This window comes from Oncorhynchus clarkii, unplaced genomic scaffold (genome assembly GCF_045791955.1).
Source record: "Oncorhynchus clarkii lewisi isolate Uvic-CL-2024 unplaced genomic scaffold, UVic_Ocla_1.0 unplaced_contig_3571_pilon_pilon, whole genome shotgun sequence".
Classification (NCBI taxonomy): Eukaryota; Metazoa; Chordata; class Actinopteri; order Salmoniformes; family Salmonidae; genus Oncorhynchus; species Oncorhynchus clarkii.
In genome coordinates, this window is record NW_027260971.1 from 80,477 (window position 1) to 96,951 (window position 16,475).

The 16,475-nt window shown below is 45.2% G+C and overlaps 1 protein-coding gene across 2 annotated transcripts in view; it reads right to left on the reverse strand.

Moving 5' to 3' along the window:
- LOC139402727 (R3H domain-containing protein 1-like) overlaps positions 1 to 16,475 on the reverse strand; it is a 46,076-nt gene that overhangs the window by 21,234 nt on the left and 8,367 nt on the right. For both annotated transcript variants that reach the window (XM_071146629.1, XM_071146628.1), the window contains 9 exons: positions 12,234 to 12,525; positions 8,453 to 8,497; positions 7,178 to 7,273; positions 2,476 to 2,572; positions 1,821 to 1,959; positions 1,536 to 1,676; positions 1,228 to 1,336; positions 764 to 859; positions 605 to 630 (listed from right to left, as the gene is read on the reverse strand). In XM_071146629.1, the coding sequence (XP_071002730.1) occupies positions 605 to 630; positions 764 to 859; positions 1,228 to 1,336; positions 1,536 to 1,676; positions 1,821 to 1,959; positions 2,476 to 2,572; positions 7,178 to 7,273; positions 8,453 to 8,497; positions 12,234 to 12,473 (989 nt within the window). In that variant the 5' untranslated portion in view covers positions 12,474 to 12,525. The remainder of the gene's footprint in view (positions 1 to 604; positions 631 to 763; positions 860 to 1,227; positions 1,337 to 1,535; positions 1,677 to 1,820; positions 1,960 to 2,475; positions 2,573 to 7,177; positions 7,274 to 8,452; positions 8,498 to 12,233; positions 12,526 to 16,475) is intronic.

A 16,475-nucleotide genomic window follows, 5' to 3' on the forward strand; every position in this document is an offset into this window, starting at 1 on the left:
ACGTTGGACCAGCCAGTCAAACCGTCCACGTTGGACCAGCCAGTCAAACCGGCCACGTTGGACCAGCCAGTCAAACCGGCCACGTTGGACCAGCCAGTCAAACCGGCCACGTTGGACCAGCCAGTCAAACCGGCCACGTTGGACCAGCCAGACAAACCGGCCACGTTGGACCAGCCAGACAAACCGTCCACGTTGGACCAGCCAGACAAGCCGTCCACGTTGAACCAGCCAGACAAACCGTCCACGTTGGACCAGCCAGACAAACCGTCCACGTTGAACCAGCCAGACAAACCGTCCACGTTGAACCAGCCAGACAAACCGTCCACGTTGAACCAGCCAGACAAACCGTCCACGTTGAACCAGCCAGACAAACCGTCCACGTTGGACCAGCCAGACAAACCGTCCACGTTGGACCAGCCAGACAAACCGTCCACGTTGAACCAGCCAGTCAAACCGTCCACGTTGAACCAGCCAGTCAAACCGTCCACGTTGGACCAGCCAGTCAAACCGTCCACGTTGGACCAGCCAGTCAAACCGTCCACATTGAACCAGCCAGACAAATGTTGTAAGTGTCAAATTAAACTGATATGTGAATGATATTTACCTTCCATCTAGATGGAAATGATCTCCCTGTGGAAAAAAAAAATACATCTATTTGAATGTCTTACTTAATGTCATTTGCAGTCCATAAAGCCTATCCATATTTTACTTCATAATAAACACAAATGCATCATTAATCTAAATTGATTAGCCAAAATCTCACATCTGGTGCAAATATCCTGTCCCTGGCTCTCTGATAGTCTTCCTCCCTCTCCTCGATAGATTTGCTCCTCCTGTCGTCTTTCAGGCGCATTCGTATCTGCAAGCACATGCACAACTTAGCCTAGCCAGCAGCTTCCGCACAGCTCAGCCTAGCCAGCAGCTTCCGCACAACTTAGCCTAGCCAGCAGCTTCCGCACAGCTTAGCCTAGCCAGCAGCTTCCGCACAGCTTAGCCTAGCCAGCAGCTTCCGCACAGCTTAGCCTAGCCAGCAGCTTCCGCACAGCTTAGCTTAGCCTAGCCAGAAGCACCAGATTGTCACCCTCTCAAAGACATATCGCTGAGGATGCATCCCAAATGGAACACTATTCCCTATATACTTTACTTCTGTTGACCAGGGCCCATAGGGCACTATATAGAGAATAGGGACACAACGTGACATTTGATTGGAACACAGAAACGGCCTACCATGCCGTCTTCCCGGTCGAAGCTGGCGTTGTCTCTTTTGAGAATGTAGCGTTTTTGGAAATCATCCGTTTTGTCGTCTTTTATGTGTTCTGAGAATTTTTGATCTGGTCTGTGGAAGACAATTTACATTGCTGGAAGTTTAGAGAAGTGGGGGGGGGGGGAAACCTACACCAAATACATACTTTCTACTTTCAAAGCAATTTGATGTATTTAAGCTTCATAGAATGTAATAAAATGTATTATTGTGGTTTAGTAATAATGTATTTTAAAATGTTTTAAAACTGACTGGTATCAACTGAAAAACATACATTCTTGTATTGCTAGTTTTGTTGATGATGACAGACTTCCCAGTGGGGTCAACATTGTGATCCATGCCAAAGTAGGCAGCCACTCGATGTAGCAGCATTCTATGGTACGAAGTCATGGGAGGGAATTTCCTCTTCTGGCTTCTAGGAAACACAAGAGCTGAATGAGCTTCACTGAAAGGCTAAAATAATACAACTATAGAATTGAATTCAAATAAAATTGCATTAACTATAAATTAATAAAAATACATTAAATCAATCAATAAATGTATTTATTAAATATCTTACTCATTATTACTGATAAAATCCAGAATGTCCTGCTCCAACTTCAACAGCATCATTCTGTCTCTGGGGTTGTTCTTTAGAGTGTTGACCAGGAACACATGCAGGTCTATTCCAGTAGAGTCTGTGTAGTCCTGGCTGGAATCTAGACACAAGAGGACCAGGTAGTGTGTAGATTGATGAGGGGAAAAAACAATTAAATTCATTTTAGAATAAGGTTGTAACAAAAGTGGGAAAAAGTCCAAGGGGTCTGAATACTTTCCGAATGCACTAATTGGGCTTACGTTTACAATGGTCATATATAATATATTCATATTCAACGGGTGTTGTGCATTAGTAAATAAAAAAATTGGTTATTGTGCGCTCTGGCACACTCCAACGTGAGTGCTCTGAAACCGGGAGTAGACAGCCAGAGTGAATTTACGAACGCACCCATAGTCTCCTAGGATTCTATTCTATTCTATTAGATTTCTCAGAGAGCTCCATGTTCCGGAATCAGTTGATTAGTTCTCTAGACTAAAGCTCACAACATGTCTCCAAGGTCCTGTATTGTAACACACAACCGTGTCTGTCTGTCTGAAAGGCAGCGATGGCCATTATATTTTCTCTCACTATTTTCAACACAAAGATAATCAACCTCTCCGCCAATTCTCCCACACACCTCTTGACAGCATTTTCCTGGACATCTTCTCTGGTTTCTCCACATTCTCTTTCTCCTCCTTGGCAGACAGCTCCTCCTTATCAAAGGACTGGGATATCTGGATGTGAATTTGAAGAGTAAGAAATAAAAGCTTCAGTGGTAGCTACTAGCAATATCCCCATGATTAAGTCTGTATCCTAAATGGCAGCCTATTCCCTATGGGCCCTGGTCAAAAGTAGTGCACTACATACAGTGAGGGGGAAAAAGTATTTGATCCCCTGATGATTTTGTACGTTTGCCCACTGACAGAGAAATGATCAGTCTATAATTTTAATGGTAGGTTTCTTTGAACAGTGAGAGACAGAATAACAATAAAATCCAGAAAAACACAGGTCAAAAATGTTAGAAAATGATTTGCATTTTAATGAGGGAAATAAGTATTTGACCCTCTGCAAAACATGACTTAGTACTTGTGGCAAAACCCTTGTTGGCATTCAGAGGTCAGACGTTTCTTGTAGTTGGCCACCAGGTTTGCACACATCTCAGGAGGGATTTTGTCCCACTCCTCTTTGCAGATCTTCTCCAAGTCATTAAGGTTTCGAGGCTGACGTTTGGCAACTCGAACCTTCAGCCCCCTCCACAGATGTTCTATGGGATTAAGGTCTGGAGACTGGCTAGGCCACTCCAGGACCTTAATGTGCTTCTTCTTGAGCCACTCCTTTGTTGCCTTGGCCGTGTGTTTTGGGTGATTGTCATGCTGGAATACCTATCCACGACCCATTTTCAATGCCCTGGCTGAGGGAAGGAGGTTCTCACCCAAGATTTGACGATACATGGCCCCGTCCATCGTCCCTTTGACGCGGTGAAGTAGTCCTGTCCCCTTAGCGGAAAAACACCCCCAAAGCATAATGTTTCCACCTCCATGTTTGACGGTGGGGATGGTGTTCTTGGGGTCACAGGCAGCATTCCTCCTCCCCCAAACACGGCGAGTTGAGTTGATGCCAAAGAGCTCCATTTTAGTCTCATCTGACCACAACACTTTCACCCAGTTGTCCTCTGAATCATTCAGATGTTCATTGGCAAACTTCAGATGGGCAAGTATATGTGCTTTCTTGAGCAGGGGGACCTTGTGGGCGCTGCAGGATTTCAGTCCCTCACGGCGTAGTGTGTTACCAATTGTTTTCTTGGTGACTATGGTTCCAGCTGCCTTGAGATCATTGACAAGATCCTCCCGTGTAGTTCTGGGCTGATTCCTCACCGTTCTCATGATCATTGCAACTCCACGAGGTGAGATCTTGCATGGAGCCCCAGGCCGAGGGAGATTGACAGTTCTTTTGTGTTTCTTCCATTTGCGAATAATCGCACCAACTGTTGTCACCTTCTCACCAAGCTGCTTGGCGATAGTCTTGTAGCCCATTCCAGCCTTGTGTAGGTCTACAATCTTGTCCCTGACATCCTTGGAGAGCTCTTTGGTCTTGGCCATGGTGGAGAGTTTGGAATCTGATTGATTGATTGCTTCTGTGGACAGGCGTCTTTTATACAGGTAACAAACTGAGATTAGGAGCACTCCCTTTAAGAGTGTGTGCTAATCTCAGCTCGTTACCTGTATAAAAGACACCTGGGAGACAGAAATCTTTTTGATTGAGAGGGGGTCCAATACTTATTTCCCTCAATAAATTGCAAATCAATTTCTAACTTTTTTGACCTGCGTTTTTCTGGATTTTTTTGTTGTTATTCTGTCTCTCACTGTTCAAATAAACCCACCATTAAAATTAGACTGATAATTTCTTTGCCAGTGGGCAAACATACAAAATCAGCAGGGGATCAAATACTTTCCCCCCTCATTGTAGGGAATAGGGTGCCATATGAGAAGTACACTAAAATTAAAATAGACAGAATTAATTAGCATGTCACATTAAGAACTTGCATCTAATTATCCACACAATCGCACACCTGGTTTGAAGTTAATGAAAACATATTTAAGGGTTTAACATGTTTAGCTTGTGAAAACAAGTACACGTCGACCGACCTCATTTTAAAAAACCATCCGATTTACTACGAGAGCACCGTTTTCATTACCAATACCAGCTCAGCTAAAACCCTGTGCTGCACAGAGTGATAAACCTTCCTCCTCTACGTACGATAATCACCTCGGCAATTACATCACAACGATTAACATCGTTTTATTTCATCTTTAAAACACCTGAAAATCATACATCATTTTGACATTACAGTGATGTGACTAAACAAACACTAACAGTACATGGACCTACAGAGGAGTGAATACTGAGAGTCAAATATAGATCTGCTTTATGTTGGGGGAAGAGAATACATCCAATAGAAAGCCTGTCTCACCTTCTACACCTTCACATCCATCAATAGAAAGCCTGTCTCACCTTCCACACCTTCACATCCATCCAATAGAAAGCCTGTCTCACCTTCCACACCTTCACATCCATCCAATAGAAAGCCTGTCTCATCTTCCACACCTTCACATCCATCCAATAGAAAGCCTGTCTCACCTTCCACACATTAACATCAATAATTTCCTTTATTGTACCACAAGAAAGAACTCCCTTTGGAAGACTTGTTGTAAGACAAGCATAGAAATACAATAACTAGAATGGGGGGGAAGCCCCTCATATCACAGCCACTTGACACACGCTTTAATTATATTTTATAATGGTGGCAGGTAGCCTAGTGGTTAAGAGCAGTGGGCCAGTAAAGGTCGCCGGTTCAAATCCCCGAGCTGACGAGGTGAAAAAATGTGTTGATGTGCCCTTGCCCTAACCCCCTAATTGTGCCTGTAAGTCGCTCTGGATAAGAGTCTGCTAAATTACTAAAATATGAATTGTTAAATGTCTAAGGCTTAGCGAGCATGGAGAATATAACAACCATTTGACAGTACTGACTTGAATGAAAATGTACATTCCTATCATTCCAGTTGTGTGTGTTTCAAGGCCTTCTCAGGATCCCAGCCTTGACCTTGGTTTAACCCCACTACTCATCTTAATCTCTGCTGCGCTTCATTCCCTGCTCTGATTCACTATTCAACACTAGTAGAAAAGGCAGAGAGGAGCTAAAAGCTGAACAGCACACTGAAACTCCGCCTGCGACCTAAATGATACCCTATTCCCTTTATAGGGCACTACTTTTGACCAGGGCCCAGAGGGAATAGGGTGCCATTTGGAACACATATTCAGAGTGCTGGCTGCAAGACGCTTAAATTAAATACCACTTCAGGATAGAGGCAACTGGGTAAAGAAGTTAGGAGCCAGTGGTTTCTGGAAGGTAGATATAATGTTTACATTAGTGATATAATGGTAGCCTAGCGGTTAGAGCGTTGGGCCAGTAACCAAAAGGTTGGTAGATCAAATCCCCCAGCTGACAAGGTACAAATCTGTCCTGCCCCTGAACAAGGCAGTTAACCCACTGTTCCTAGGCCGTCATTGTAAATAAGAATTTGTTCTCAACTGACTTGCCTAGTTAAATAAAGGTAAGAAAAATAAGATATCCTCTGCCTCTCAGGGAGGCTTTGCTGTAGTTATTCAGCACAACTGGTTAACAAAATAACTAATATTACTACAGGAACGCAACAAAGAAAGAGATGTGAGGAAGGGAGCGTCAGTGGAGAGACGGCGAATGAGAGAGCGGAAGACAGAAAGAGGAGAAAAAGAGGGAGGAAGAAGAGAAAGATAGATAAGAGTGAAGAGTGAAAGAGGACTGAATAGAACTCAGAGGGAGGGGGTTAAATCTCACTAGTTCAAGGAAGTCTATCCATTTAAACACCCAGTCAGGGTTTCCTAGTAACCGGTTTCACAGCAAGGACAATGCATCTTTACAGAGAAGTAGAATCATTTCATTTCTCGTCTACACCAAGGAAACATCTCCACTCAAGGAGAAATAATTGGTATAAAAAAATTGCAACTTAACATAGAAAGACAACCACCCCCCCCAAAATAACCTATATAACTTCAAACACCATTAGCCAAGGACATGTTTGAGTGGTGCTGACAGACAAAGGAATGGGTTGGAGGAAGCCTGACATCATAGTGACAACCTTACTATTCAATTATATCAATCCACAGGACTCCATGTTCTGACACGTGAAAATACAATCTTCTCGAAGATGGATGTGAGTAATACAGGACACACACACCGCAGGTACACACACACACCCAACGGCTGGTGGTGGAGAACACCCTCGTGGTTTTGATGAAGTTAGTGCTGACTGGATGAAACGCCAGGCCCTCAGAGGCCCTCTAGCTTCTGGCTCGTGTGTGTGTCCGGTGAGAAGGCAGAGTGACGTTTGTGAAATGAGCCACAGCTAATGTGGTAGAAGGAGTCGTCTGGGGGTTTACCCAGAGGTGTGTGTCTAAAGGTTTACTCAGAGGTGTGTGTGTGTGTGACTAAAGGTTTACCCAGAGGTGTGTGTGTGTGTCTAAAGGTTTACCCAAAGAGGTGTGTGTGTGTGTCTAAAGGTTTACCCAGAGAGGTGTGTGTGTGTGTCTAAAGGTTTACTCAGAGGTGTGTGTGTGTGTGACTAAAGGTTTACCCAGAGGTGTGTGTGTGTGTCTAAAGGTTTACCCAGAGAGGTGTGTGTGTGTGTGTCTAAAGGTTTACCCAGAGGTGTGTGTGTGTGTGTGTGTGTGTGTGTGTCTAAAGGTTTACCCAGAGAGGTGTGTGTGTGTGTGTGTGTGTGTGTGTGTGTCTAAAGGTTTACCTGAGGATCTGGTGTCAGCTGGTGTGCAGTTAGAAAGGGAGGAGAGGACTCTTCACAGACAGCCAGGCTCCGTACTAACTTTACCTTGGCCCTGGACTGAGGGAGAGTACAGTATATTGACAACGGTTAAAAATATATTCCTTTAGATGACGTGCGTTGATCATATCAAAACGCGAACCGACCAAGTAAAAATACAAACCAAGACGTAAAGGCCAGCAAGCACCAAGCAATCACGACCAACAGACCATGTTCAGACCTCAAAATGACTTGGGTGAATCCAATATCCATGCATGTAACTAACGTGATGGTTAGCAAACACCAAGCAATCACGACCAACAGACCATGTTCAGACCTCAAAATGACTTGGGTGAATCCAATATCCATGCATGTAACTAACGTGATGGTTAGCAAACACCAAGCAATCACGACCAACAGACCATGTTCAGACCTCAAAATGACTTGGGTGAATCCAATATCCATGCATGTAACTAACGTGATGGTTAGCAAGCACCAAGCAATCACGACCAACAGACCATGTTCAGACCTCAAAATGACTTGGGTGAATCCAATCCAATCCAATACAATCCATGCATGCAACTAACGTGATGGTTAGCAAACACGTAAATAAGTCAGTTTAAACATCTGAACATCATGCAAATGAAGATAAATAATACTAACGCACCACCACAAGTCGGGATGTTTTTAAAGGGATGACTTAAATCACGTGTCAGACTCATTCCACGGGATGTTTTTAAAGGGATGACTTAAATCACGTGTCAGACTCATTCCACGGGATGTTTTTAAAGGGATGACTTAAATCACGTGTCAGACTCATTCCACGGGATGTTTTTAAAGGGATGACTTAAATCACGTATCAGACTCATTCCACGGGATGTTTTTTAAAGGGATGACTTAAATCACGTGTCAGACTCATTCCACGGGATGTTTTTAAAGGGATGACATAAATCACGTGTCAGACTCATTCCACGGAGGGCAGAGTGTCTGCAGGTCCCTTGTACTCGATTGATAAATGAAGGTTACTAATTAGTAAAAAAAAAACTGCACTCACCTGGTTGTCTAGGTCTTAACTGAAAGGACAAACCCCAAACCCTCTGACACTAGGGCCTCCACGGAATGAGTATGAACCCCCCTGTTCACTACATCACAAGAACCAAGTCAACAGCAGGCAAATATATAATAAGACATATGGGATAAATCCGTCTTCTCAGCAGAAACACCTGAGATAAAATGATAATGTTGCCAGGCAGACTGTACCTTAGAGCCCCTCACCGACTGGCCAGCTGATACAGGAGACGGCTGCTGTACCAAACGGTCCACAAAAAGGAGGAGTTTAGCTAACAAGACTACAAGGTTAATGAATATCGTGGTCCAGAACAACAGGAAGGCTGAATACATACGTACATACATGTTGGATGTCAACGTGCATCCTACTAAAGAGATCGGCCAATCAATATAGGCATGTGACAAAACACGAGGAGCAGCCCTTTATGGACCAAGATGAATTCTCACCCTCGTGATTCAAACACCTTCCTGTCTGAGAAATTAGATCCAGAGTCTGAATACTATGTATATTAAAATGTATTTTCTCTCTGACCCAGTTTCACATCCCTCTCTCTGACCCAGTTTCACATCCCTCTCTCTGACCCAGTTTCACATCCCTCTCTCTGACCCAGTTTCACACCTCTCTCTCTCTGACCCAGTTTCACACCCCTCTCTCTCTGACCCAGTTTCACATCCCTCTCTCTCTGACCCAGTTTCACATCCCTCTCTCTCTGACCCAGTTTCACATCCCTCTCTCTCTGACCCAGTTTCACATCCCTCTCTCTCAGACCCAGTTTCACATCCCTCTCTCTCAGACCCAGTTTCACATCCCTCTCTCTCAGACCCAGTTTCACATCCCTCTCTCTCAGACCCAGATTCACATCCCTCTCTCTCAGACCCAGTTTCACATCCCTCTCTCTCAGACCCAGTTTCACATCCCTCTCTCTCAGACCCAGTTTCACATCCCTCTCTCTCAGACCCAGTTTCACATCCCTCTCTCTCAGACCCAGTTTCACATCCCTCTCTCTCAGACCCAGTTTCACATCCCTCTCTCTCAGACCCAGTTTCACATCCCTCTCTCTCAGACCCAGTTTCACATCCCCCTCTCTCAGACCCAGTTTCACATCCCCCTCTCTCAGACCCAGTTTCACATCCCCCTCTCTCAGACCCAGTTTCACATCCCCCTCTCTCAGACCCAGTTTCACATCCCCCTCTCTCAGACCCAGTTTCACATCCCCCTCTCTCAGACCCAGTTTCACATCTCTCTCTCAGACCCAGTTTCACATCTCTCTCTCAGACCCAGTTTCACATCTCTCTCTCAGACCATTTTCCTGTCATGTAGACTAGAGCAAAGAGAAGTGTTCTCAGTTTGAAGAGGAGCAGGAAGCAGCGGGGGACGACATCTCAATGCCTCTGCTCTTCGTGTGTGTGTGTGTGTGTGTGTGTGTGTGTGTGTGTTCGAGAGCGTGTGTGTGTGTACAGGGAGAGGTCCTAGAGAGTCAGAGACGAAAGCTGAGTCTGATTTAGACAGAACGGCTGGCAGGCTCCATGCTCCACTCGGGCTGCTGCTGAGACACCGTCTGTACACACACACACACACTCCCCCTCTTCTCCTGGCCCCGTCCTCTAAAACCAACCAGAGGACAGTTCCTTTCCCCACTGCGCTGGAGGGTCAGATAACATTAATGAAATAAAGATGGAAATGGACCATTTCCAGGCATGTGTATGACCCTTAGAGACAGTGAGTGGCGCGCACGTGTGTGTGTGTGTGAGAGACAGTAGGTGTGAACGCACCAGTAGATCAGATAATTGAACAGGGCAGAAAGGAAAGGGACAAAGAGAGAGGAGAGAGAAGGAAACGCTGACGTCTGCACTACAAGGTACCTGGCCTGAGAAAGAGAACGTGGCAGGGGCAGATGGTGGCAAAGTCACAGAGGAGAGACACACAGAGAAGTGCACCCCCCTCCCTCTCTCCCCCCCATCCGGCACCCATTCAGTCTCTCTCTCAGGGTGACACACAGGAAGTTTGTAGATAAGCCAGGATTTGAGATCCAGATTATCTGTCTTCTTCAGTCTGGCTGGGGCGCCAGCCACCGACCACTTTCACTTCTCCTGCTTCCCATTTATACTGCTGCCTGTCAACATTACCTCCAACCCAGACACAATACTCTCTCTGCTGCCTGTCAACATTACCTCCAACCCAGAGACAATACTCTCTCTGCTGCCTGTCAACATTACCTCCAACCCAGAGACAATACTCTCTCTGCTGCCTGTCAACATTACCTCCAACCCAGAGACAATACCCTCTGCTGCCTGTCAACATTACCTCCAACCCAGAGACAATACCCTCTGCTGCCTGTCAACATTACCTCCAACCCAGAGACAATACCCTCTGCTGCCTGTCAACATTACCTCCAACCCAGAGACAATACCCTCTGCTGCCTGTCAACATTACCTCCAACCCAGAGACAATACTCTCTCTGCTGCCTGTCAACATTACCTCCAACCCAGAGACAATACTCTCTCTGCTGCCTGTCAACATTACCTCCAACCCAGAGACAATACTCTCTCTGCTGCCTGTCAACATTACCTCCAACCCAGAGACAATACTCTCTCTGCTGCCTGTCAACATTACCTCCAACCCAGAGACAATACTCTCTCTGCTGCCTGTCAACATTACCTCCAACCCAGAGACAATACCCTCTGCTGCCTGTCAACATTACCTCCAACCCAGAGACAATACCCTCTGCTGCCTGTCAACATTACCTCCAACCCAGAGACAATACTCTCTGCTGCCTGTCAACATTACCTCCAACCCAGAGACAATACCCTCTCTGCTGCCTGTCAACATTACCTCCAACCCAGAGACAATACTCTCTCTGCTGCCTGTCAACATTACCTCCAACCCAGAGACAATACTCTCTCTGCTGCCTGTCAACATTACCTCCAACCCAGAGACAATACTCTCTCTGCTGCCTGTCAACATTACCTCCAACCCAGAGACAATACCCTCTGCTGCCTGTCAACATTACCTCCAACCCAGAGACAATACCCTCTGCTGCCTGTCAACATTACCTCCAACCCAGAGACAATACCCTCTGCTGCCTGTCAACATTACCTCCAACCCAGAGACAATACCCTCTGCTGCCTGTCAACATTACCTCCAACCCAGAGACAATACTCTCTCTGCTGCCTGTCAACATTACCTCCAACCCAGAGACAATACCCTCTGCTGCCTGTCAACATTACCTCCAACCCAGAGACAATACCCTCTGCTGCCTGTCAACATTACCTCCAACCCAGAGACAATACCCTCTGCTGCCTGTCAACATTACCTCCAACCCAGAGACAATACCCTCTGCTGCCTGTCAACATTACCTCCAACCCAGAGACAATACCCTCTCTGCTGCCTGTCAACATTACCTCCAACCCAGAGACAAAGAAACATTTTGCTGCACTGCATCAGCACATCTTCTTCCACCAACTTGTTTTAGCTGTTACATTAGAGTGTTTTAATGACTGATCCTGAGCTCAATCACATTACCATAGTTAAATTATATTACCATATTTACATTGTTGGTAAAACATGTTCAAATTGTGTCTGTGATAGAATGGAAAAGTGATCTTCTCATTGGTCCACACTAAAAGGCTATATAATGGAAAAGTGATCTTCTCATTGGTCCACACTAAAAGGCTATATAATGGAAAAGTGATCTTCTCATTGGTCCACACTAAAAGGCTATATAATGGAAAAGTGATCTTCTCATTGGTCCACACTAAAAGGCTATATAATGGAAAAGTGATCTTCTCATTGGTCCACACTAAAAGGCTATATAATGGAAAAGTGATCTTCTCATTGGTCCACACTAAAAGGCTATATAATGGAAAAGTGATCTTCTCATTGGTCCACACTAAAAGGCTATATAATGGAAAAGTGATCTTCTCATTGGTCCACACTAAAAGGCTCTGTTTATGTTTACACCGGGGTGTTTACCTGTGATGTTTCCCTCTTGTTGTCACAGCAGCTTCCGTCTTGGTGACCGGTGGCATTGTGTTCCGGCACCAGGCTCCCAGCCGGTTTGGGTTTGTCCTTCACACTGTTCCGTCTGCTGTCTGCTCCTAATGTTGTGGTGCCGGTCCAGTCTGCTGCCTCCAGCTCCACTCCAGCCTCACAAACCTTCATGGTGTCAGTCCTACTGATGTCCTTTACAGTAACAGGATCAGACATCCTCATCAGACGCACAGCTTACAGAGAGTCTCTATACAGCACTGCTGTTACTGGGGTCCTGGAGATGGAGAAAGAGACAGACGATGGAGAGACACTGGGATTTTACTAATCAAAATGCTAATCATTTTCCATTAGAGCTACATCAAAAGACATCTTACACCTACAGTCAGAGAAGAGAGAGAGAAAACATGGGCATTGAAATATCATGCATTTACAGAGAGAAAACATGGGCATTGAAATATCATGCATTTACAGAGAACAGAGAGAAAATATGGGCTAAAGAGACATATTGTAAAAGTCTATTAGTTAGAACATCTGAAATCGAATGACTACTGTAATGGGGCTAATGCAGGGACAGTGACAGTGGTTTTTGGTAATAATGTGGCCTAATTATGCAGCAAGTGTCTCTTGCAGTAGCATAGAGAAGAGGGATGGGGAGGGTTAGGGAAGGAGATATCATAGAGGAGACATCCTAGAGAGAAGAGGGAAGGAGACATCATAGAGAGGAGAAGAGGGAAGGAGACATCATAGAGAGGAGAAATCCTAGAGGAGAAGAGGGAAGGAGACATCATAGAGAGAAGAGGGAAGGAGACATCATAGAGAGAAGAGGGTTAGGGAAAGAGACATCTGGTTTATGAGAGCTGTGATTAATGATTTTAATTAGAGGTTGAGAGGCCCCATCTGATTCAGTCTCTGACATTAACACTGTGGCTCTGTGCCTCTGTCTCAATTTAACTTTCCTTGATTCCTTCTCAAACCCCATGACGGAGAAGGTCAGAGGGGAGTGACCAATTCATTTTGAGGATAGAAGAATCCAAGAAAGACGCATCGAGAAAGAGCCTGTGAGACAGCCCGTACTATTGGAGGACAGAGCTTGTGGCTATAGAAAAATACCACCGTGGATTTCAGAATGTTCAGAGTGCCTCCGTGACCCCACGGCCCTCTCTATAGGCAGTTATCAATACAACGCCCCAATGCAGTGTGGAACGTTCCATTTGACTGCTGATGGGCAAGGAGACCACCAGCTCCTCTAAACCATTGACAACTGTGTGCCGTTTAAGGGCTTGTTAAATAAATCTAACGATTTGGTTTCAATATCATCCCCTCTTGAAGAGCAGTCAGGACTACACATTTCCCAAAATTCCACATTTAGTTTCAGAGTTACACAGCAAGGAACTGCATGCTTTTCATTATCTGTAAGTTCAGCAATTGATGATGTAATTTCAGATAGGTGAAGGTAGCATTTTACTAGAGAACAGTAGGCTGGCTACCCAGGGAAAAGTACTGGAGAACAGTAGGCTGGCTACCCAGAGAAAAGTACTGGAGAGCAGTAGGCTGGCTACCCAGAGAAAAGTACTGGAGAGCAGTAGGCTGGCTACCCAGAGAAAAGTACTGGAGAGCAGTAGGCTGGCTACCCAGAGAAAAGTACTAGAGAGCAGTAGGCTGGCTACCCAGAGAAAAGTACTGGAGAGCAGTAGGCTGGCTACCCAGAGAAAAGTACTGGAGAGCAGTAGGCTGGCTACCCAGAGAAAAGTACTGGAGAGCAGTAGGCTGGCTACCCAGAGAAAAGTACTGGAGAGCAGTAGGCTGGCTACCCAGGGAAAAGTACTGGATAACAGTAGGCTGGCTACCCAGAGAAAAGTACTGGAGAGCAGTAGGCTGGCTACCCAGAGAAAAGTACTGGAGAGCAGTAGGCTGGCTACCCAGAGAAAAGTACTGGAGAGCAGTAGGCTGGCTACCCAGAGAAAAGTACTTGAGAGCAGTAGGCTGGCTACCCAGAGAAAAGTACTGGAGAGCAGTAGGCTGGCTACCCAGAGAAAAGTACTGGAGAGCAGTAGGCTGGCTACCCAGAGAAAAGTACTGGATAACAGTAGGCTGGCTACCCAGAGAAAAGTACTGGAGAACAGTAGGCTGGCTACCCAGAGAAAAGTACTGGAGAACAGTAGGCTGGCTACCCAGAGAAAAGTACTGGAGAGCAGTAGGCTGGCTACCCAGAGAAAAGTACTGGAGAACAGTAGCCTCACATCAGTCAAAGCACAAACTGCTGATAGATGAGAATTCACAAACGGCCATTCTGAGTGAAGAAGTGCAACTGAAGAACGAAATCAGTCTGATGCCGAGCAGACATTACAATAAGAAGTATTGTAGATCTACATTTACAAAACACAGGAAGTGTTATCTTTCTGCATTAGGGCGACACCTAAGATTAACTTGCTCGTTATCTAAGTACGTGGCTGAATGAATAACGTCACGGTGCATCATATTGTGTGAGCTTTCTGCTGTGTTTGAGGTGTCAAAGCCCGTTGAATGAGTTATCTGTACAGCTGCCACTGCAGCTTGATTTCTTCCTCTCCGTTCTGGGCCGTCTGCTTCTCCACATCTCCTCAGAACAGCGCGGGCCCGTTGCCCTAGCGACGCCACACAGACCGTGTCCTTCAGACAAGCATGCCGTCAAAACTTTGTGTCTCTCGCTCACATTCGCTTGTAAAATGTCTAAACTCAAACATATCATTTCGGTAGCTCCTACCTCCACATGTATAACTTTATGAGCTGCATTGCCTGCCTTCGCAATTAGTTTATTTTCGTTTGCACTCGTTAGCATATTTTGCTAGCAATATTTTGCTGTTACTTGTGCTAATTTTGTTGTTATTCTGCTAATAGACGCCCAATGGGCTTCTTTGCATTTTTGTGTACTAAGCCAGTAGTACCCTGAATCCCGGTGTGAGAGAAGAACGGTATGAGGATGACAATCTGGAAACCGCCCAACCCTACTATAGATATTCCAATACAGCCATCTAGTTTATCCCCTGAATGGTAACTTGTTAACTCGCCATAGACGTCATTTGTTGTTAGGCAACTAGCCAATTTGACGTGGTCCCTCAGTCAATGTCGTCTATCAGCAGCAATCCTGATTAAACCCTTATTAACAATGTTGAAAGGGGATAGATAGTGTTAGCCAACTTCACTAGATAGACCTGGGTTGGTGGGAGAAAAACGACATTAGGTCTACCGGTAGCTAGCAATGTAAACATTATCATCAGGTAGCTAGCGCTGTAAACATTATCATCAGGTAGCTAGCGATGTAAACATTATCATCAGGTAGCTAGCGATGTAAACATTATCATCAGGTAGCTAGCGCTGTAAACATTATCATCAGGTAGCTAGCGATGTAAACATTATCATCAGGTAGCTAGAAAAGTAAATATCAGATAACAGTACATCGGCGAATTCGCCTTTCTGCTGCTTGACAGGCAGAGCCCACAAAGGATGGGAAATGAACCTAAAACCACTCGTATTAGGCAAGTACAGTGGGGCAAAAAAGTTTAGTCAGCCACCAATTGTGCAAGTTCTCCCACTTAAAAAGATGAGGCCTGTAATTTTCATCATAGGTACACTTCAACTATGACAGACAAAATGAGAATTTTTTTTCTCCAGAAAATCACATTGTGGGATTTTTTTAATGAATTTATTTGCAAATTATGGTGGAAAATAAGTATTTGGTCAATAACAAAAGTTTGCTGGGCAACACGGACTTTCAACTCCCTACAAAGATTTTCTATGGGGTTGAGATCTGGAGACTGGCTAGGCCACTCCAGGACCTTGAAATGCTTCTTACGAAGCCACTCCGTTGTCCGGGCGGTGTGTTTGGGATCATTGTCATGCTGAAAGACCCATCCACGTTTCATCTTCAATGCCCTTGCTGATGGAAGGAGGTTTTCACTCAAAATCTCACGATACATGGCCCCATTCATTCTTTCCTTTCCACGGATCAGTCGTCCTGGTCCCTTTGCAGAAAAACAGCCCCAAAGCTTGATCTTTCCACCCCCATGCTTCACAGTAGGTATGGTGTTCTTTGGATGCAACTCAGCATTCGTTGTCCTCCAAACACGACGAGTTGAGTTTTTACCAAAAAGTTATATTTTGGTTTCATCTGATCATATGACATTCTCCCAATCTTCTTCTGGATCATCCAAATGCTCTCTAGCAAACTTCAGACGGGCCTGGACA